Genomic DNA, 22,749 nt, shown 5'->3' on the forward strand with positions numbered 1-22,749 from the left:
CCCCTTAGTTGCCGACAAGTGCGCAAAGCCATGGGTCCGCTACTACTCAGGGTGGGTCTTCTTCATGAGGAGCCACAACATGTGCAGATTCTGGAGGAATCCACCGCTGACATTGCTCTAGTGCGCCCGTGGTTGGAGCAGCATTATCCTGTCATCTCCTGGAAGACAGGAGAGATTCTGAAGTGGGGCGACGACTGCTTCCTGGACTGTTTCTCTGCACTCATCCTACAAACCTGTCCATCTGCTCCACGTTGAGTCCGGTAGAGAAGACTCAGTGGACATCGCAGCCTGTTACGCTCCCTTCAGCGACATATTCTGCCCCATACGCGCCTCCAAGCTACCTCCCCACCGGCCATGGGACTGTGCCATTGATCTGCTGCCGAAGCCCATCCTTCCAGGTCAATTGTTTGTTAGCCCCATCGTATGGTCCGAGGAAACCCTGCCCACCTCCAATGCCTCCCCCAACACCACGTCGGGCTGTCCACCAGGCTTGCAGTATGTCACCCACACTCGTCGCAAGAACCTCATCCACTCCTCGCACTCCTCTCTGGGCACTGGCCACCTGGGGGTCAATGAAACCCTCTCGCTACTAAATAAGAGTGCTTCTGGTGGCCACGCATGGCATTCAACGTCAGAAGGTATGTGCAGGGATGCAAGGAATGCGCTGTGTCCAAAAGCCTGCGACATCTTCCCTCCGGTAAACTCCATCCTCTGCCCGTTCCTAACCGACCCTAGTCACACCTAGAAGTAGATTTTATTACGAATCTCCCCGTCTCCGAGGGCCGTACATGCATCCTGGAAGTGGTCGATCGATTCTCAAAGTCCTGCCGCCTGATCCCCTTAAAAGGTTTACCCACCGCCATGGAAACTGCGGAGCTCATGTTCAACCACGTCTTCCGTTACTTCGGCATTTCTGAAGACATCGTCTCAGACCGGGGTTCCCAGTTCATCTCTAGAGTCTGGAAAGCCTTTCTTCAGCTCCTAGGTGTGACCATCAGCCCCTCATCGGGATACCACCCCCAGTCGAACGGGCAGACGGAGAGGAAGATCCAGGAGATCGGCTGCTTTCTCCGTACCTTCTTTCACGGCCACCAGAACTCCTGGAACCAGTTTCTCGGGTAGTCTCCTAGACTTCAGCGTGTCTCCTGTCTCCATCATCTCCCTGGCTCCCCGATTTAAGTATCATTACAATAAACAACCCATATCAGCATCTCCTGATCTCTGTGTCTTGTGTTTGTAGCAATGACGTACTTTAGATATATTTTTAAGATGGAAAAACACAATTTTCTGGTGTTAGCGACCTGGATCTCAAATGACAGAGTACTATCGAATAAAACAGCAAGATTCTTTGCTGAAGATGAGGGTTTTATGGAACATCCATCAATAGTTAAGCAATAGTCTTGGTTGTTACCTCATACGGATTTATATCTCCTAGTGATAGCATGTATAGTGCAAAGGGCCCTAAGACTGAGCCCTGTGGTACACCGTACTGGACTTGCGATTTGTGTAACACCTCATTGTTTATTGCTACATATTGAAAATGGTCGGATAAATAAGATCTAAACCATTTCAAAGCTATTCCCTTAATGCCGACATCATTTTCGAGTCTATGTTGGAGTGTGCTGTGGTAATGGTGTCGAATGCAGCACTAAGATCTAGCAGGACCAATAAGGAGATACAACCTTGTGATGCCAAAAGCAGATCATTTATAACTCTGATCAGTCTCTGTACTGTGATGTGCTCTAAATCCAGACTGGAAATCTTCATTGATGCAATTCCTTTGGAGGAAGGAACATAATTGAGTTGAGACTACTTTTTCCAGAACTTTAGATATGAAAGGTAGATTTGATATAGGTCTGTAGTTTACTAGTTCTCCTGGGTTGAGATGGGTTTTTTTTACAGGGGGCCTAAGGTCTCGTTAGTGGCACTGTATTTAGTTGTTTTTTCAGTGGGTTTCACTTCTGGTTGCATAGTTAAAATCTTTTCTCTAATATCTTGGATTTTATGATGTATTTTTGGTCAATTTATCCACTGTGTTAAATAACCTAGGGTTGTGCTGGTTTTCTTATATTAGTGATGAAAAGTAGGCTTTCCTGTATTTTCGAATACTATCCTTCCATACTGTACGAAATACCTCTAATTTAGTTTTCTTAAACATTTTTAGTGCCGCCTTCTTTAGAGCCTCAATGGGTTCATTATACCTCGGTGTCGGGCTACGAAGCTGAGGTCATGCCTTATGTTGCATGTTGCAGTGGCGCCGCCATCTTGGGAGAATCATACTCCAATGCTATTATTGTTTTGATATGTACAGTTACTTGTTTTGTGTGATATATTGTTACGAACCCCTTTTAGGTCTAGGAATAAAACGAGATTGTAACAAAGAAAAATTTGATAAACTGATGGTCACTCAATCCCCTGATTCTGAAGGCGAGGGCAAGGCCAACACAAAACAAAACAATTTAACTTCCCAGGTAAGACTTAAATAACCTGTATCCAAAAGAAAAAGAAATATACAACAAAGACTAACCTTCTTCCTTGACAAAACAAAAACATTAACAAAAATAAGGTTCAGACCAAAGGGCACCCTCTTCCTTCCTCTTCCCAAAATTATAACAAATATAGTATTTACATAAGAGTTAAGAATACACATAGAAATAATAATTAAAAATGCATATCATTAAGTTAGCTCACAATTTTAGTCACTCCTAAAGATTGTTTACTCCTTTACCACATTGAGAGACATAACCACACATGGTCACATAAACCTCCACACAAAATAATTGTTCGAGATCATGACAAAGAGTGAAACGTGTTATCCGTCAGATCCTCAGCATTGCTTCTTCTCCACTTATACAAATGCTGCAGTCCTCCAATGAGCATCAGCTGGTGCTCAATCAGCCGTCCCAAGCTGAATGAGAAATACAAGATAAACAGCAACCACACCATACATCGACTAGGTGAACCCAATCCCCAAATAATATATACATTTCAAATACATCCACAGGACGTAACAATAGCCAGGGGCTTTTCCTAAATGACAACATGCAATTGCAGTTTTTAACACCGCAAGACCGAACTACCATAGTTATATTTCCATATAAAACAAGAAAAACAAAACAATGCATTGAACACACAAGCAGCCTGTTTAATGTTCAAATATGAGACATACAAGAGCGTGCGTAAATGTTCAAATATGAGACAGACAAGACAAGCGTTTCACAGCCATCCTCCAAAGATGGCGCCACATTCTCTATCAGTCAAATGTTGAAAAAGTCATTATTGTGTGACTCTGTGACATAAATGATAGTGATTGGATGAGTCATGTTGTAAGGTACAGATAAATGTATACCTGTGACTATAAATCACGCTCCACCAGAAGTGCTTCAGCATACTGCAAAAATGTATGAACATCTTGGTTGGAGCATAGGTTCAACCGGACCTTTTAGGCTTGTACACCCCTGTTACGATAATCGCACAGGTTTATTGCCAGGGTTTTTCAAGACGTTTTTTGGCGGTCATACCCAAACGATTTTCACTGCCGATTAGTGATTTACTGTAACATCAGCAGCTCCAGGCACGTGAACAAGAGGGACAATCTAATAGAATCTAAGAAAATACAAGCCTGAAGCTTTTTAAAAATATTTGGTTTTATGCCTGCCGTTTTGCGCGTTTTGTTTAGTCACAAGGCGTTGAAGTTCGACGGTAAACACGCACGATTCTCCCGGTGCGGACAAGCCTTTCAGCAGTATTCTTGGTTGTTACGTGTGGTGGTTTTTGGTCCAATAAATAACACTTCTGTTTTGTCTATATTACATCTATATTACTAATAGATGGCTCCACTGGACAAGCAGCAGATTTTGCATGTAACAGTGTGACTTGGAACCAGTTTCCAAGATCTATCCCTAGATGGCCAGTATGAAAACCTCCCCCAAGTCATTCCATTCTCCTGTTTTCCGTCCTCCAAACATGTCATTAAGTCAGGTCCCAGGAATGAGAGGCTTCGCTTTGTCTCCCACTGACTCATCCTGGTAAATGGCAGACTGCATTCTCATCAGCCAAAGCCATTGAGTCTCCCAGTGAACAATGTTTTCAGCTCTGGTCTAACGAAGGCCACGCTCTGTCCACTCTGGGTAATGAATGCTCCAGATAATGAAAGAGCGTAAGGTGACCGGGACTGTGGGGTGAAAAGCTGTTAGACCAGAGCGAGAAAGCGAGCAGGACATTTTCTGCGCTTCTCCGGTGGGTTCCGTCTGAAGAAGGGCCATTTGTTGATTGCGTAGGCCGGATGTTTACCGTAGCTTCTGCATCTGTTGTGAACATGTTCTGTTTTAGCTCAAGTGTTGCAAATTGTGTGTTGATGCCACCCTTATTCCTTTTCATTTAGTTATTATATTTATTTTGGAAGAAAGTATAATAAAATATTGGTTTGTAAAAAATCCACAAAACAGTTGGAACCACTCTGTTTTTTAATTCATACAGCACACCTTCCACTGAATTTCCATAGTTACCATGATATAATATTGCCGGTTTAGACATGTCATGTGCATGGATGGGAAGCACATACAATGGGACATTATAAAACATAACAAACAGATACCTTTCAACAAAAGATAAGGTCTGCACACACCTGCCTTTATTTACTTCTTTTCTCTGCCAGTTTTTTTCCAAAAGCAAGTTCACACATCATTTAGGTGTCAATGTCTTGCTTCCTGCTGTGCCAAAATAAATTTCTTCCAGCGTGAAGAGAGCGAATTAACAAATAACAATTCATAACACACAGAGGGATATACACAATGTTAATTCCAGAGAGGGTCTCTAAATAATCAAAAGAAATGCAGCTCATTGTTGGTTTTGACATAATTCGTTTTTATTCATGTGTAAAGCATGATGACTGATACGTTTTTGTTTTGTTTCCAGAATGCAGAAGCAAGCTTTGACTTCAGTAGCAATGACCCGTACCCTTACCCCCGCTACACGGACGACTGGTTTAACAGGTAATGAGGACTCTCAGTTGGCTTGGCCTTGTTTCTTTAAGATGGTTTGCAGAAAGAATGACATGACAGCGTATGCTTTGGTCCAAGTTTTTCAGCGGTTTGAGAACTTGCACAGCTAGCAGGAGAGACTACTTTTCATTATTTAATTATTAAACATGTAGCAATGGGAAAATACAGCAAATTGTTGCACATTTATACAGAAATCGGTTAGTTACAGAACGTTCCACTTTATTTTACCCTACTGTCACGTACAATAATGTAGCAATGTTCATTCAGTAATCTTGTTTTGGTGTCCATCCACCAAGTTCCAACTAAAACATAACATATGGCCACTACCACTTTAATTAGTGTTTAAATAGGTTTCTTTATTATGCAGTAATAACTACTTTAATACGCGTTGTTAACGTAACATAAAATGACTACAAAATGACAGTGATGTAAGATTTTGGTCCTAACATCCACCCTTAGCAAGCAGCCGGTTTACGGTGCAGAAAGTATGTTTCCTAGCATTGCTTGGATGAAGGACTGCTTGCCTCTCAGTATTGATTCTTCTTACACATAGCCCCATTAAGTCATGTCTCACTGGGCTCTTAGCCCAGCTGCATTAACACAGCTGTCGTGCTACAGCGCTCTCAGCCTTACCTTATACGCTCTTATCAGAACATTCGAGGTCTGACCGAAAACACCCAGAGGGGAAGATTAAGAGCCAAATGATGCCCATCATTTCATTAACGCATTTGGCAAATGGTTTTATCCAGAGACTTACAGTGCATTCACAGTGTACTTTTATCAGTATGTGTGTTCCCTGGGAATTAAACCCACAATGCATCATGCCTCAGGAGTTGAGATTCAGTTAGTGTGGCTCATCGTTCATGTAATATATCAAGCCATGGGTCGTAGGTAATTCTAATAGGACCTATTGATTCTGAGCCTTCATCCGTGGTCTCCATCACCGTCACCAACAGTAGACAGAACATTTGTTTCTATGAAAGGTGAGAGAAGCTGACTGACTGTCATGTAAAGACAGATTGTCAAGCACTCATGGCAATTCGTAACCATTTTAAAAGATGGCTACAGTCATTTGAATGTTAATAAGAATTTTATGTCATGGCATTTAGAGATCAATGCTGCTGCGTAACAAGCTTGAATTACACACCAGCTCCTCTGTGAATTATCTTGGGACACAAATGGTATTGACTTCACTACATCCCTGACTTATCCTTTTTCAAACATAAAGTGAGAAGCCAGCAGCAGTATACAGTAAATGGGTAAAAAAATATTCAAAACCGAAATATATCAAAAACAACAGGGTAGCTGTTTTCTTGGCTTAGGTATGTAGGTGTTTATAGCTGCGCTTGCATTTCTCTTGCGTGTATGTGTGTGGAGGACAGAAGGTGCCTTATGGGAGGGAAGATTGGAAAGCCGACTGTTACAGTGCAGCACTGTTTTAAGGACGCAAAGACAAACAGTACCGAATACACATCAAGAACACACACAATTTAAGAAGAAAGAAGACAAGGGCTTTTTCTCTATTGGTGTGGTTGTGAAGCAGGCTGGGTTGTGTGGTGAGAGCAGCCGTAATATAATCTGTGCGGCAATATCAGACGATCTCATGTAATAGAAGCACTGTCTGTCTTTGAGGAAGGGAGGGGGTCACATTGCTGTGCTTCATGCTGCCATTTGCTGTATTTCAGACCATTTTAGCAAGGTATCTTGTGTTGTGGGGTGTTATTTGAGTGGCGTGAGGTCAGTAACCTCATGTTATGAGTAATTGTGAGTCCACATAGGACCCCAGCCTTCGATGGGTTATCTTAAAATATCCATGTGTCTCAATCAGCTCCATGGGTCCATTGGTTGTTTTATTATATTGTGTACATGGGTTGGGGTGCTGGTAAGAACTCTGGCTCACTATATACTGGGACACTGATGACTTATTTCCCTACATTGTGTCTGCTTAAGCGTATTATAAAAATGTCACCACTGGTATTTACTACAAGCAAAACTGACGTCTCATTATTTTTTAATACTATATTAAGACCAAGACTTCGGTATAGTGTATATAGGCTACATACGTTTAGGGTTGGAATCGGATGGAACAGGAATCGAATACTTGAAATAAAGTTCAATTCCTCTCTTCAATTCCTGTGTGCATATTTTTAGAAATGTGCATGTGTTAACTTTTGATAAAGCACAAGAATCACAAATTCACTATAGTTTCATTAGAGTTAATCATTCAAGTTCAACGATAATTAAAGTTAAACGGTGGAAAAACATGGATAACAAATGTAAGTTGGCTAAATGACCATAGAAATAGAAATCTAAATGTTTAACATCAACTGAATCAAAACTGGGAATTGATAAGAATCAGAATCAATAAGCAGAATCGAAATCAATAACGTTTAAAAGATAGCCAACCCTACATATAGTATCCGTGCAACTTTTCGGCTTGAATGTTTGAAAATATAACTTCATAAATCTCTGAATTCATTTTCAGTCATGGAACAAGATGTGCTGGAGAAGTGTCTGCAGTGTCTAACAACAACATTTGCGGAGTGGGCGTGGCCTACAACTCCAAAGTGGCAGGTACAGTTCTCATGACCTAACTATGACTCCCTAATGTAATTATATCTATAAATATGAACAAATATACCAAGAACACAAAGTCCTTTCTTACTTCTACTCATTTAACATGCAGCTCAAATTGGAGGCAAAATACCTCCACCACTGTGGAAGAAATCTATCAGGTCTCAGATACACATATATTCAATATTTCAAGCTGTTTTCCGTTAGTCAGGGTTGTGCTGGGTAACTGTGATAAATGACGAGCGTTCATTCGCGACATCCCGTTGTTTCTAAGCCTAATTAAATAACAGCTGAATTGATAACTCCCACCTTTCCCTTATTCACAGAAGACAGCACCCAGCACAAGCATCAGCATCAGCATCGATAAAAACATCATTTATGCTCTGCTACACATTGATTTCTTTTCTATTCAAAAGGCCACATTAAGAAAAGGAGACTAACTAATGGCCAATATCATGATGCATACCTCTTGTTCCCATGCCACATTTTAGAAAAGAAGAACAAAGTAGACTAAAAAACAACATGATTCACCACTGAAAAAGCATAGGGTGAATTCACATTGAATGGGACACCTTTTGAAATTCATCTTAATGTCAAAAAGTGTCACAATAACCTGAATTCACCCTAAATGTCATGATACATTACCCTCAACCCTCTTGACTGTATTCTGTGCAACGCAAAAGAAGGCATTTTATAAAATGTCTTCTTCAAAACTTCTTCAAAATATCTTCTGTTTTGTTCTGAAGAAAAAGGAAAGTTGTTTAATTCTTACTCAGGTTTGGGATTTAAAAACGATGCTGCCAGCTAATACAGTAAATAATAGATCAAATTGGGCACCTTGATTTTGTCTCGGTCCAGGTATTCGCATGCTGGACCAGCCCTTCATGACGGACATCATCGAGGCCTCTTCCATCAGCCACATGCCGCAGGTCATTGACATCTACAGCGCCAGCTGGGGTCCCACCGATGACGGCAAAACAGTGGACGGCCCCCGTGAGCTTACCCTCCAGGCAATGGCGGATGGTGTCAATAAGGTCGGATGCTGAAAACTTCTCTTTTGAAAAGATTCTGACTTTCTGAAAGAATGTTTGCCCACTAGAATGTTCCCACAGGTGTTGCACAGCAAAATGTGTTCCCTCATAAATACTCTTGTAATTAAGATGGAACACCTGTTGTTGTGTGAAGAAAAACAACAGAAAAATGGAGAGGTACAGAATTGTAACAGCTGGTTCAGTCGAATAAAACATGAGGTTCAAAGTCCTCCTGGTCTCCTTGCCACTTTAGATCAACTTTAACAGCAGCCAACTAGTGAAACTAGTTATTTATAAAAGTGCACGTGAAACGAAATAATATGTAAAAATGCATGCATGATCAAATAAAATGTGACAAACTGTTTTTGCAGTGATATGCGATATTTGCAATTCCAAATTGCCGTGGTAAATGGGAATAAATCGTGCTGAGTGTTTCTTTGCTGAGCTCGATTCACGAGAGCGTTCTACTTTTCAAGCGAAGAATCACATTTCCTCTTTAATTTTTTCTTATTTAAAGAGGACTGAGGAGCGGGACAGCAATGATGGCCGAAAACCATCTCTGTCTCTTAGGCTTATTTGTTTTAGTCACAGAGGAGTAAGCCTGACTCTGAGGGTAATATTGAGTGCTGTTTAATCATCACGAGAGGCAGATGGCAAACACTTCTCGTATCCTTCATTTATTTATTTGTAGGATGCCCAGTGAATGTTAATGATACAGTTCAGTCCTGTTGAACTTACAGTAGCTGTCCTTCATCATCTGTTTCAGTTACATTAAAAGTAATTAAAGCATACTTGGAACTATACATGAAACTAATGGGTTTGGTCGGCTAGGATTATGTGCCTCCCTTCTGCAGCTTCATACAATGCAAAGAAAAAGGTCCAAAAATGGTTGAGTTTAGCCATATTTTACCCAACCCTGCATTGTTTTGTTGATACAGTATTATTAGTTCTGGGGTGGGGGTACAGGGGCACAACATTTAAAATGCCCTCATTTAATTCAGATTGTAACACGGATTCATTAAGTTAACTAATATTTTAAAGAAGTTCATCATCCATTTTAAGTTGAACCAAAAACAAATCTATACTTCTTTACAGTGTTGCATTTGTTTCTTAGCAATTCAATGTACAAGTGCCATTTTAAGAAAGCATGACACCTTATTTTCTTATTCGTTTACTCCAAAGAGACCCCGGGTCCATGTAAGACCATAATCTGTTCTTAATGTGTAAGGATAGTTAATGACCATGTTCTGTAAAAATAACAATAATCAAGCTTCCTCTTTGCACCACAATTGCACTGTATGATTTTCTACGTCAGGTCGCCGCCGCTATAGAATACCAAGACTAAAGAACACTTTTGTCAGCTAAAAGCATGGAAATTATATGTTGAAACTACAAAACTGAAACACAATGCCTCTGGATGAATCACCGACAGACCGAGAGCGTGTAGTCTTTAAAAGGTCTTCAAACTCCATCTATTTGGTAAATGACTTGCTGTTATGTGAATGTAATTTGTATAATAAATTGAGTAAATCTCTTACAAAACATCATCTTAAAGATCTAAATTTATGGTTATTTACATGTACGCAGATGCTTTTATCCAAAGCAACTAAAATTGTATTATACTATACATTTGTGCAATCCTTGGGATTGAATCCATGACCTTGTTGCCGCTAGCGTCATGCTCTAACCACTGAGCTAACAAGAATGACAAACAAGAAAGCTGTAAATGCTTCTTATTGTACAGTGGCTGTTCTTACTTGCCCTGCTGTGCGTGTCCGACAGGGCCGTGGTGGAAAAGGCAGCATCTATGTGTGGGCCTCGGGAGATGGTGGTAGCTATGACGACTGCAACTGTGATGGATACGCCTCCAGCATGTGGACCATCTCTATTAATTCAGCCATCAATGATGGACGCACTGCACTTTATGACGAAAGCTGCTCATCCACACTAGCCTCCACCTTCAGCAACGGACGTAAACGAAACCCTGAAGCCGGTGTGGTGAGTATGTGTGTGCATTTTATTGTGCATCTGTTGTAGTTGTGCTGTTTCACTTTTATGATTTCTTAAATTGCGTTTTAAGGGTCGCTGCACAATTTTTAAATATACTATAGAGTATGTGAATTGTATAATGGTACAGTGAAATCAGATGGTTTCAATCTTGCCTCTGATGCTGAAATAGTAAAAGCGGTATATAAATGCTTGACGCAATTCGTTCTCAGAGTGTGACAGTCTTAGGTGCCCAAACCATCCTTTAGAAAGGCAATCCGTTATTCCACAGCATAATAATACAGGGTTTGACAGCGATAAAGTGACATGAAGTTAATTGTTCCATTGAAAATGGAATCGGAGGGATGCATTCAGTTATGAACTTAATCTGAAGATATCTTCAGGCTGAAAGACAGGATCTGAGATGAAGATGGTTGTTAGTCTGTCAGCCGTGATCCTGTCAAGAGGAGAATTGCCTCAGTCAGTTTGGATTCTGTCAGAGCGATCATCACTTTATCCTTTCAGTCTGAATTGAGCCCTGATCTGTACTATTTAAACCAAAAGAAAACATCAATGTTTCTTTTGAGATGTGTTTTTGAATGTTTTGGATTATTGCCTTTATTAAATTAAACACTCAAAGTGACTAAACAGTGTTCAGGGTTAGAGGGACAGATGACAACCGTTGTCTACTTCATATGTGTCTATATTTGTTTCTAGTTTAAAATCCCAAATGTTGGAGTAGGTCACATCTTCTGGCTGTTAACATTCGATAGTAATTGAATTCATTCGGATATTTAGAATTTCTAATTTGCATCCAAACTAATTTCTGGCTCCTAAATGTAACACGCAACTACACATTGATGTAGTTAAGCTACCTGTCTCATTTTTTACTCCAAAACAATATTGTATGTTCTCTGTAGTCACCTGCTATTTGCTAAAGGTGCCTACAGTCCAGTTTAATCTCCGAAATGAGGATTTGAATGGCTCTAATGTTTAATTAAGATTTTGTTGTGTTTGTCTGCCTGTAGGCCACCACGGATCTGTATGGAAACTGCACACTGCGTCATTCGGGCACGTCTGCCGCTGCGCCTGAGGCTGCTGGCGTGTTTGCTTTGGCATTGGAGGCCAAGTATGTACACTTCTGTTTGCCGCAGTACAGCTCAGATGAGTAGTGAGAGTCTATTAAAGATTTATGAAAAATAGGGCAGGCACACATTATGGCAGACTTCTAAAGTCGTATTGCTGATGATGTCAACATTCTTTTTAAGTAGTGTTGATGTTATAAAAACCTTGTAGCTTTTCAGTTGCACAGCTATAAGTTTTAAGTAGTTTAGTGAGTAAACTTTACATTATCTTTGCCAATATAAAAGAATAAGATTCAGAGGTTCATGCTGAATGCTGAATGCAAATGACTCACTTATTCAACTGATGGATTGATTATTGCACTGCGATGTTGTTGGGCCTTCACTCTCTTACACTTTGTCTTACTTTCACCCAGTGTCTGTTGCTTGACACCAGTCTACATTGTATTTCAACGGCATTGAATTTACAGAATGATGAAAGTAAACAACAATGAAAATACACTTACTGTTACAAACCCTTTCCAGATGATATGAACAGATATTTGAACAAATTACAGCTTTGAATTTAGAAGAAATAAGTGGTTCAAACTCATTTTCGTTAATATGCATCAGTGGCTAAACAATCAATATTTTACAACAATGGAAATGTTGAGCGACAGGATCCACTGACTCAAACTACGAAACGCTGTATTAAATTGAAAAATATTTAATTTACGTGATTCATGTAATGTAATTGTCAATTATCAGTGTGACGAGACAAGAGATAGTAACGGAGCTGTTTCCAGCAGTTTATTAGGGATAAGATTAGGAATAAATATGTGCATATTAAACTGTGTGGCCTTGTCTGTTGTGGAAAGCCTATAAAAATGAAAAACGTATTTGCAAATGCATTCTTTCTAAATTCTAATAGACACTTTTTCTTTATTTGTTAGTTCATTACTTTGACAAGATCAATTGTCTTCAGCCTTTATAAGATAAATCTACAGCTGCCTCTCAATTCGAAGACTGTGTTTGTCGGGCACATATGTCTTTATTTCAGAAAGGTAACATTTATAATTCTAGGCAAGAATGAATCCAAGATGGCGCAAATAGTCCTGTGGTTATTGTGCCATATAGTGCCAGTGCATTTACGGCTCGACCTGGTTTCGATTGCCGTCTTGAGCATTTTTTGCCTGTTTCTATGTAATGCTTTCTTGTCTGTTCTCCACTGTCACAGGCAAACAGCCCCTAAAATATGTCTTTAAAAATGAAAAAATTAAATTGAGACATCCCTGATGACGTATGCGGTAGAAATGTGACCTCTGGTCTGTGCTTAAAATGTTCCTAAATTATGTTATCATATGTTATGACAATCATAATACTTCTCATGCAAGGTTTTTGTGGGTTTTTTACAACTTCCTGCCATCCCATACCCTCTGCAGTTCCTCCACAACATAAGGGGCCCTGCATGAAAATTCTCACTCCAAGCTGAACTCAAAAGTTGGCAGCCCTGTATAAACAAACTTCATCTGTTGATGATTGATGAAACTGGCATGGAGGTGGCTGATCGCCTCATAAAAATAATTGAAAGACACTTTTGGTTCAAGCCATTACTCTTTCACTGGATGCCAGAATAGAAATCTTGCTTGGCCTGCATCTGCTACTTTAAACTCATTCGAAGGGAGTGGAGCTGAAGTTTTGTATCATTGGTTTGGCTGTCATTGCTCTCTTGCTCATTTTTATTAGTCAGTGAAAGGCTTACGCACTTGAGTGCCGAGGCATAAATGCCGACTCAAATTTCTAACCAGCCTGCACTGCTTCAAACTCAGACGCCGATCCGTCTGCACAACGCAGCATGAAGCCAAACACACCTATTGATCTTTTGTAAAGCCATGACGAATTGTTCCACTTCACGGGTTGTCTTGGACAGTGAGCTTGCCTCTAACAAACCAAAAAGAAGGTACTCTTTTGCAGATTTTATTTGGGGTAAAATAGCTAAACAAATCAAATTAAGCCATAAAACATAACAATAAAGTTTCACAACGGTGGAATGTAAATACATCAGGTCTGTTTTATTACAATTTAAATAAGATTATTTACTGTACATTTGAGTAATCCCATCTTCTTTTACTATAAGGATATTAAGCAGCCTCATCCCAGCATCCTTTTCTTCTCCTTGTTTATATAATTTGCCTAAATAATCATCAGTAGTTTGGTCGGGAGAATTACTTTAGATTAGGTTATGGGCACACATGAAAAAGTACTTTTGGTTTTCACTTGGTTTAATTATTCTGACACTCTCTCACATTGGAAAGCACTGCTCTACTTATTGCTTCTAATTGAAATCAAAGAAACCAAATCAACAGGGATATAAACACCAACTGCGATAAACATGAGTCTAATTGAGAAAGCTTTGTGTGGAATGGACTGGTAAATGCAGTTGTGTGTTATGTGGAATGGACTGGTGTTAATAACTGTTGACATGACCTTCCCTGTGTAAAGGCCTTGTGTTTGCTCAGTACTGAATAATGATGTAGCTGGCAGGAGAGTGGTCTTCTCTGTCCAGACAAAAGCAAATGTGTATTGAAAATGTCCGTAGACCTGTTAATGGTAACATTGTGCCATCCGGGAAAGATTTAGCTGTACTTTTTTCATTGTATGGTTCGTAGCTGTAGATGTAAAAGTAGTAGGGGGTAACGTGTCGCCCACATTTGGCCTCTCCCAGAGACGACGAGTTGCGATACACTTTGATCGTGCCGCCGTGTGGTTATGTGACATAAAAATTTACAATTTATCAATAAATAATCGATGATTGCAAATAATGGCACCACAAAGAACTCTGAAAAATGACAAACAATTTGTATTTAGGAAAACACAATTTTGTTTTTATAAAACATCTTAATAATCAAACACCCGTTTTACACGTATGTATTTTATCAACTTACCTACGAATGGGCTTTTTTTTGGAACATAAGAGCCCTCCATGACACAAGTTCCATTCTTCAAACGGACGTCTACGTGTCGCAACTCTGTTTTTCAACGGCTCTGGTCTCTCCTCTCTTAGGGTCTGTGTTTGGCACGATGCAGTGGATATGTTTATGGTTGCTAAGCAATTTCGCAATGTAGATAATTGAAGTTCAATTTAATTGTTTTTTTGTTTTGGCTCACCCAATCAGAACTGAAAGTCAGAAACATACATTTTTTATATTACTTTTAACTATTCTGCGATGTCCACTATATTATCAGCAAGATTTAAAAAAGAATAATATTTAAAAAGTAAAAAAAATGGTTACTCACATTTGAGTATTGTCAGATCCAGAATAGTTGACCCTGCATAATCCTTTATTTCAGTCTGTCTGCAAAGTCTGCAAAATTAAGCAAATAAACAATCTCTTACGCAGCTTTATCATTTTGTTTCTTGGGAAATTCTGTGTTTGCATTTTACCTCTTACTCCAAAGACCTCACATGTTACTATCAAGTTTCAAATCAAAAGAAAAAAAGAAATAAGACAACGTACTTTTATTTAACAGTATAATATTACTCATAGCTTGATATACTGTACGTACTAGTAAGGTCACACTGCAGGTCAGAAAACAGCACTGTTTAAAACATCTGATGTCTGTACTGCGCACTGCAAATTGCTCTTCGTCTGATGTAGAAGAGCTTCAAGAATCCATATTCAGCTGTAAGGGTTTTGTTGCTCTCATGCTACCTGCACTTTCTAGGAAAGCCCTGACTCAACCCGAGCAAATGCATTTTATATTGCCACATTTACTGTTGTGTTTTAGGAGATTCAAAGAGGGCTTGAACGTTTCCAGCATATGACAACAGCAATTATATTAACAGTCATCCACTTTATAGTGATGTTTTTCTGTCTTTTAAATTTGTGTTTAGTCCAAACCTGACCTGGAGAGACCTACAGCACCTGACTGTACTCACGTCTAAGAGGAACAAACTGCACGATGAGGTTCACCAGTGGAGAAGGAACGGTGTTGGCCTGGAGTTCAATCATCTGTTTGGTTATGGTGTGTTGGATGCTGGAGGCATGGTCAAACTCGCCCGTGAATGGAAGGCCGTACCGGAACGCTTTCACTGTGTGGCTGGATCCGTGCAAGAGATACAGTAAGTAAACATTATAAACATTAAAGTGCAACAGATGAGATCGCAATGAGCCAATCATTTACTTTTCCAATCTGAAGTACTTGTTAGTGAAAGTATTCATCAACATGTAGGATGGAACTTGGTTTTAATAGTGGGAATTCATTGGATTCATTGGATTGAAAAATCAGGCCTCAAATTTTTTTAGAAACTAGTTGCATGTTCACTTTTCAAGTAGCACAGCTGTACATTATCACTTGTGGCAACAGACTGTTCTTTCAATTCACAGCTTTAACCATTGAAAAATATAATTGTAAGATGAAATACATTTTGAGTTGGGGCATTACTTTTGTAATTTCACAAAAACAAAAAAATCCAAGCTGTGTTCCTTAATTCATCTGGTTGAACGTTGTATCAGCAGTGCAAAGGGTTTGATTCCCAGGGAGGACAAATACTGATAACACATGTGCTTGAATGCACATCAGTGTCTGCCACATGCATAAATGTATTTGAAGATCTGTATTGAAGAATATTGCTTCAAAACTCACTCATTGACTAGTTATACAGATGACTAACCAACCACAACACATCAACTACTCGACAATAACAATTTGTGCCACTATTATTACCATGGTAGTGATTTTTTTCCATATACGTAACAAGCATCATTGTGAGAATATGTCAGGCATGTCTAAGGCTCTCTTTGCTCTGTGTGATGGCATATTGCATGTTTCATCCCCCCCGACTCTCTCTCTCTACACACACACACACACACACACCTCATTCTCACATCTGCTATAATTAGTTCTCTCCCACTCACTGCTGGGCATAGCATGCTATGGCAACCGCCGCAATTACTCGTTTGTGTGTGTGTGTCTGTCAAAACCCCCATCAACAAAGTGCCAACCTTCATATCATACCTAACACACAGTTCATGAGAGTTCTAGTTAAGGCGAGAATAGCAGTTAAGCAACAGTAGGAGCAGAAGAGATTGGGGAATTATAATGAGTAGAAGCATGCAGAGCGTTTACCATGCGATAAGGCTCATGTCTGTATCGGCTAATGAATCCCTCCAAGCGAATATGTGCAACTTACCGCCACTGAACAATGCGAAGGTGTCACCATAGATGGAACAAAATGGGGATTTAATTGATTTCGTGGGAGTCCCCTGAATGCACTGCTGTCTAGAGTCTATTATGAGATTCAATGATACCTTTTCACTAACACTGAAAGGGAATGCAAAATCACATCTAATCACATTCTTGTTATACAGGACGTTTACATTGAACTCATGGATATGCCAGTGTTGTAATTTCCATAAAGCTTGCGCAATAGTTTAAAACAGTGTTTTGTTGGCCTTTGATTCGAGAAAAAAACTGAAGAAATGACTAATCAGCTAAACTTTCTTAAGAAATTGTCAATATGGCCTTATGTAATGCACTGCTTATTTCAAAATACATGGAAAAAATGAAAAAAAGGCCTACTGTACCTGCTCAAAATTGAAAAGTAAAGTTCCTCCTGTATTTGTAATACAGCAAATCTAACTAATAAGAAAAATTTTGATTTTATCCAATGTGTTAACGCATATGTAAGAGGAACGTAATGATTTCTTGCACTCTAGAAATGACGTTGAAAGGGATACTTCACCCAAAATTTTTAATTCTGTCATCATTTACTTACCTTCCAGTTTTTCTAATCTGTATACATTTCTTTGTTCTGATGAACATAGAGAAGGATATTTGGAGGAATCCTTATAAGCAGACAGCTTTTGGCCCCGATTGACTACCGTAGTAGGAAAAAATGCAATATAGTCAAAAGTAGGGCTGCACGATTAATCGAAAAGAAATCGCACGTAATTTGCCGGTTGGCTGCGATGTTTTCTGCACGGTTTGTCAATGAAGTACTGTTAAATGCAGCTGCATCCGAAAGCCAGAGGTCGCCCTCGCACAGAAACTCCAATGCTCCATAGAAGAAGTACCACACGTATAACCAGGAGATGCAGTCATCCTATCTGCATTTGGCATCTTCCTATCACTGTTTTTCAAGCCTCCTCAGGTATTGTCATGATAATAAAGTATATTTATAATGATGATGTTTGACAGGTGTTGCTTTTTTAAATGCACATTTTCAGCGACTCAAACACAAAGTGCTTTCAGATGGAGAGCCATACTTTACGAACATTTCGTAAATGTCACAATCGCGATTTCCACATCGATTCAATCGCGATTTGAATGGGTAATCGCGATTTATCATGCAACCCTGGTCAAAAGTGCCCCAGAACCGGTTGCTGTCCTACGTTCTTCAAAATGTCGTCTTTTGTGTTCAACAGAACAAAAAAATGTTGAAATAATTTTCCCTTCTACGAGTCAATGGGGGCAAGATCTGTTTGGTTATGAGCATTCTTCAAAATATCTTTCTCTGTGTTTACCAGAACAAATACATTTATACAGATTTGGAGTAAATGATGGCAGAACTTCCCCTTTAATATGAATATAAGGAAAAGCACATAAATGGCGTTGTTTTGTTTGCAGCTTGCTGGTAAGCTGTTACTGTGCTCCCACAAACTATTCAGAAAAAAACAAGCAATTTGCAGGCGTCTAATGACACACAGTGTGCCACCTTTTGTACCAGAGCCGTAATTAAAAAGAAGGCATCAGCTCCATGTTTGCTAGCTGTCTATCAATAACAACGTTCATTAAACGTTCCCAAAATCCCACATCTCATTTTCACAATGTCATCTTGGCTGAATGCCAGCAATGCTTTTTATAGCCTCTAGACCACAGCTGAGTTTCAATGTCTTTCCCAAAAACAATACAGCCATCACTTACTCACCCTCATGTCATTGCTTTTCTTTCTACTGTGTAACACTAAAACAGTTTTGAGGCAGAATGCTGAGCTGCTGTGTTTTCTACGACACCTCACAGTACCACATCTATCAGCTCCTAAATGGAAAGAAGAACAAAATGTTGCCAGCAGTAAACAGATAAAACAGGGTTGCATTGACAAGTGGGAAAGAAGATGATGATGATGATGATGATGATGATGACAAAACCCTCACCAATCCAAAAATGAACCATGTTTTTTTATTATATGTTGATGGTGGATAGATGACGTTTTGAACACTGTTAGAAAGGTACAATAGCCATCACTGGGGTGATACCATTAAAGGGACGGTTTACCAACAAATTCAAATTCTGTCATCATTTATTCACCGTCATGTTGTTCCGAACCTGTATGAATTTCTTTGTTCTGCTGAACAAATAGATATTTGGAAGAATGTCAGCAACCAAACAGATCTCATCCTCCATTTACTGTCATATAGGGAAATAACCATTTTGTTCTGACAGTGTAGCAAAATTGAACAATTTCTTTAAAAGCAAAGCCAACAACGAAATGTAGTTATTGCAAGATAGGATCAAACAAACACCACTGCCTTTAGGAAAACATTTTTGATTAAAAATTTACTTAATTGTGATTAAGTTAATTAAAATCTGCATTTAGGAACCAAACATGTTCTTTGGATTCTTGTATAAACTCGTTTCCTGGGAAACTCAAGAGACCCTTTCAAACACACCCACTAATCGGAGTGCCGTAATGGGCCAGGCTGGGAGACGTGTGCCTGATAATGCCATTACATTCACTTTATGGTCAGTCACTCAAGTCCTCTGCTGTTATCATCACAGCAGCACAGAACAGCCAGTCAGCAGCCCTCGCTGGGCCTTTGTCCTCTCATGACAACAAAGAAGCCTTATGATGGGCGAAAAGAACATAATCTGACTGAACCAATTGTTGGAATTGAAAATAGAAGAACATGTCATCATTTTTTGGCCAGGTTTTACTGTTTGTTTGGAGACGGCTGTAGCTCAAAACGGTAGAAACATGAGGCCATTTTCAACCCAAGCACAAAAGCATTGTAGCTCTGGCTGATTTTAGTTCATTGGGCACAAATGCTCATTTGAATAATTATTCATTTAACATTTCTATTGTGGGAATATGCATTTGTATCGCGCTATGGTTAGAGAGCACTTCAGATTTGTACTTGTTTATTGGCTGCATTAGTATAAACTGTAAATGTCACTAGGTACATAATAAACTGATCGAATAGCCTGGGTCAGTCTTAAAACTCAACACACGTCCTGTTTTTAGTATGTTTGATAATGTACAGAAATATATCCATAGATGATTTAAAAACAACACTGACTCTTTGATTTGGAGTCATAATTTACAATAAAAAAACATTTAAACAAACAAGAGGTAAGAAGGTTTGTGAAATATTTGTGTTTTTGTTCTGCTTTCACATATTCTTTGACAGCAATGACAATCTTTTCCAATGAAATCTCCTCCGTATGTCTCCATTGTTCCAGAAAGGTGATTCTGGATCAAACATACGTAACATTTTTGTTGGTTAAAAGGCCACAGCGTGCCTAAGGGTCCTCTATGGAAGCCCTTTTAGTCTGGTGCCAGAGATACAGCAGAGGTTGATGTGTAATACACCTGATAAAATGCCATTTGTTGTCCGTGTATAAGCCAGATAGACAGGATCTTCCATCATCAGTCAAAAGCAGGTGTTTTCTTGTGCCTCTGGGTTTATAATAGTATTTAATGTTTGAGTTATTCCATCTTGCTCTCTTTTCTGCAGTAAAATACAGTCAGGCAATAAACTGGTGCTGACAATCACAACCGACGCATGCCAAGGAAAAGACAACTTTGTGCGCTATCTGGAGCACGTGCAGGCCGTCATCACCGTCAACGCCAGTCGCCGCGGAGACCTGAACATCAACATGACATCACCCATGGGCACCAAATCCATCCTACTGAGCCGCAGACCCCGCGACGATGATGCCAAGGTGGGATTCGACAAATGGCCCTTCATGACGACCCACACGTGGGGTGAGGACCCACGCGGCACCTGGCTCCTGGAGACGGGTTTCCAGGGGGAGAGCCCAGAGAACGGCGTGCTGAAGGAATGGACCCTCATGCTACACGGAACACAAAGTGCCCCTTACATAGACCAGGTGGTGAGGGACTACCAATCCAAACTAGCAATGTCCAAAAAAGAAGAGCTGGAGGAGGAGTTAGATGAAGCGGTGGAGAGGAGCTTGAAAAGCCTTCTGAGTAAAAACAACTAGCCATGTGCATGATGTCTGGTTTCTCTCTCTATCTGTCTGTCTGTCTTCTTTCGGAATGAGCATATATTCCCAGCTCATTCTTTCTCTGCTTTGGTCATCTTTTTTCCTTGTGATTATTTGAAGATTGTATGTATTACGTGAGTCCAACATATTACAGCGTATTTCATTAACAGGCCAGTAGCTCCATAAAGTATTTTGATACTTCAGTTTCAGAAAAAATGTCACAAATTTCAAACCAAGTGGCGTTTTTATTTAAAAGGCAGAAAGTAATAGTAAAGTAAAGTTGTAGTTTGCAAATGCCACATTCATCTTGATATTGCCATTGAGACATTTTAAAATGTGCATCCAAGTACTTTTTGAAGCTGCTGTATGTCCCACACAGAAAATATGAAATCCTACTTTTGATGTTCCTTTTTTACTCTTGACAGAAATGTATATAAACCAAATATATCAATACTTTAATATGTTCTTGCTTATGCTGCCGTCTTTCCCCTCTGCTGTACAGTTTGTGACTGTAACCAGTTTGTGTGACTCTCTTTAAAGTTTAGTAACTTGCAAACAGAACAGTGATACTTCTTTCTGTTACACCTTTTTTGTGTGGAAACTATTTCTATTCAATGAAGAATGTGAGATGTGAGTCATTCTATACATACTGTTTATGGCCAAACAAAGCATATTTCAGAGAATTCACTATACAGTATATAATAAATCTATTACGCTGTTTGTTAAAGCACTTGAGTGATTAGGACAATCATTTCCACATACTGATAAAATGTAAGTGATTTATCAAAAACGTCTACCAAATGCACTCATTCTGAGGATTGAATATTGGGGAAATGGTTGGTGGGGGATAGGTTCACACATTATAAACAAAGCTGCATTATATGTTTTTTTCTTGAGTTTATAAGTCATAAATTACACACGTGAAGTTTTGTTGATTTCTTCGAATGTGTAGGCTTTTTGGGAAGAGTGAAACCTGCATTCAGATCCATTTATTGCTTCCATGGCCGCAATGTGATGTGATGTGAGCTGTCGAAATACACTATTGGGTAAATTGGTAGTGGGTGGCGTCACACGGACCAAAACAAAAACAGACTTTCCAACACGGAACCAGCATTTTAAAGTAGAATAATTGCTACAGCATTGTTGTTGTGATTCCATACGATCACAACAAAAAAGGGAGTACACGAGCATACTTGCGGAAAAATGGCATTTTATTTATAACAAAACATACTAAACAGAAGATCTAATTAAACACAGCTTGAGCCTAAAGTAAACAATTACAACGGAATAAACGTAAAGTGGGGTCCAAAAAGGAAAGGACCTCCTTTAAATAACGGTGTACGTGTATGAAAGAGAGAAACCCTTTTTAATTCAGTCTAGACCAGGGGTCTTCAACGTTTTTAGGGGCAAGGACCAATTAAGATGAGAAATGCATGCAGGGACCCCCTTATACTAACTGTGTAAACAGTTATTTAAATAGAAACAACCCTTTTTGTCACAGCAATATTACATTAAGACATTACATTAGCACTATTAAGCATGTTATTGTTGCACATACACACTTTTCTGTGTATTATTTTTATGGTTAATATAGATTGTTTGATTATTATAAGGGATTTGGAGCATCCTGCATTTTCATTTTACTGTGAGATGCACAGTTAAACAGTGACTTGTCCTGAACCTTAGTTTTTGTTAAGGCTTCAATGAGATGACTGACCCTGGTTAATGGCACAAAGACTATTCTAGTGGAGGTAGAGGTCGTCTCTCGATGCAGATGTTGCACATTCCGTTGTAAAAGCAGGCCGTTTTATTAAGTGTTTTTCTTCTCCCGCTTCATACATGTGTGTTGTAGAACAGAGGTGA

At 39.4% G+C, this 22,749-nt stretch overlaps 1 protein-coding gene across 2 annotated transcripts in view; it reads left to right on the forward strand.

Moving 5' to 3' along the window:
- The window catches only part of pcsk2 (proprotein convertase subtilisin/kexin type 2), a 36,851-nt gene extending 15,084 nt beyond the window's left edge, over nucleotides 1-21,767 (forward strand). Inside the window, exons 6-12 of one of the 2 annotated variants that reach the window (XM_079472265.1) lie at nucleotides 4,918-4,994; nucleotides 7,489-7,577; nucleotides 8,436-8,611; nucleotides 10,391-10,606; nucleotides 11,623-11,723; nucleotides 15,551-15,778; nucleotides 20,394-21,767. In XM_079472265.1, the coding sequence (XP_079328391.1) occupies nucleotides 4,918-4,994; nucleotides 7,489-7,577; nucleotides 8,436-8,611; nucleotides 10,391-10,606; nucleotides 11,623-11,723; nucleotides 15,551-15,778; nucleotides 20,394-20,883 (1,377 nt within the window). In that variant the 3' untranslated portion in view covers nucleotides 20,884-21,767. The remainder of the gene's footprint in view (nucleotides 1-4,917; nucleotides 4,995-7,488; nucleotides 7,578-8,435; nucleotides 8,612-10,390; nucleotides 10,607-11,622; nucleotides 11,724-15,550; nucleotides 15,779-20,393) is intronic. The other variant, XM_079472266.1, reaches the window with a different exon arrangement.
- The last annotated feature ends 982 nt before the right edge of the window (nucleotides 21,768-22,749 follow it).

Source organism: Barbatula barbatula (genome assembly GCF_947034865.1).
Source record: "Barbatula barbatula genome assembly, chromosome: 14".
NCBI lineage: Eukaryota > Metazoa > Chordata > Actinopteri > Cypriniformes > Nemacheilidae > Barbatula > Barbatula barbatula.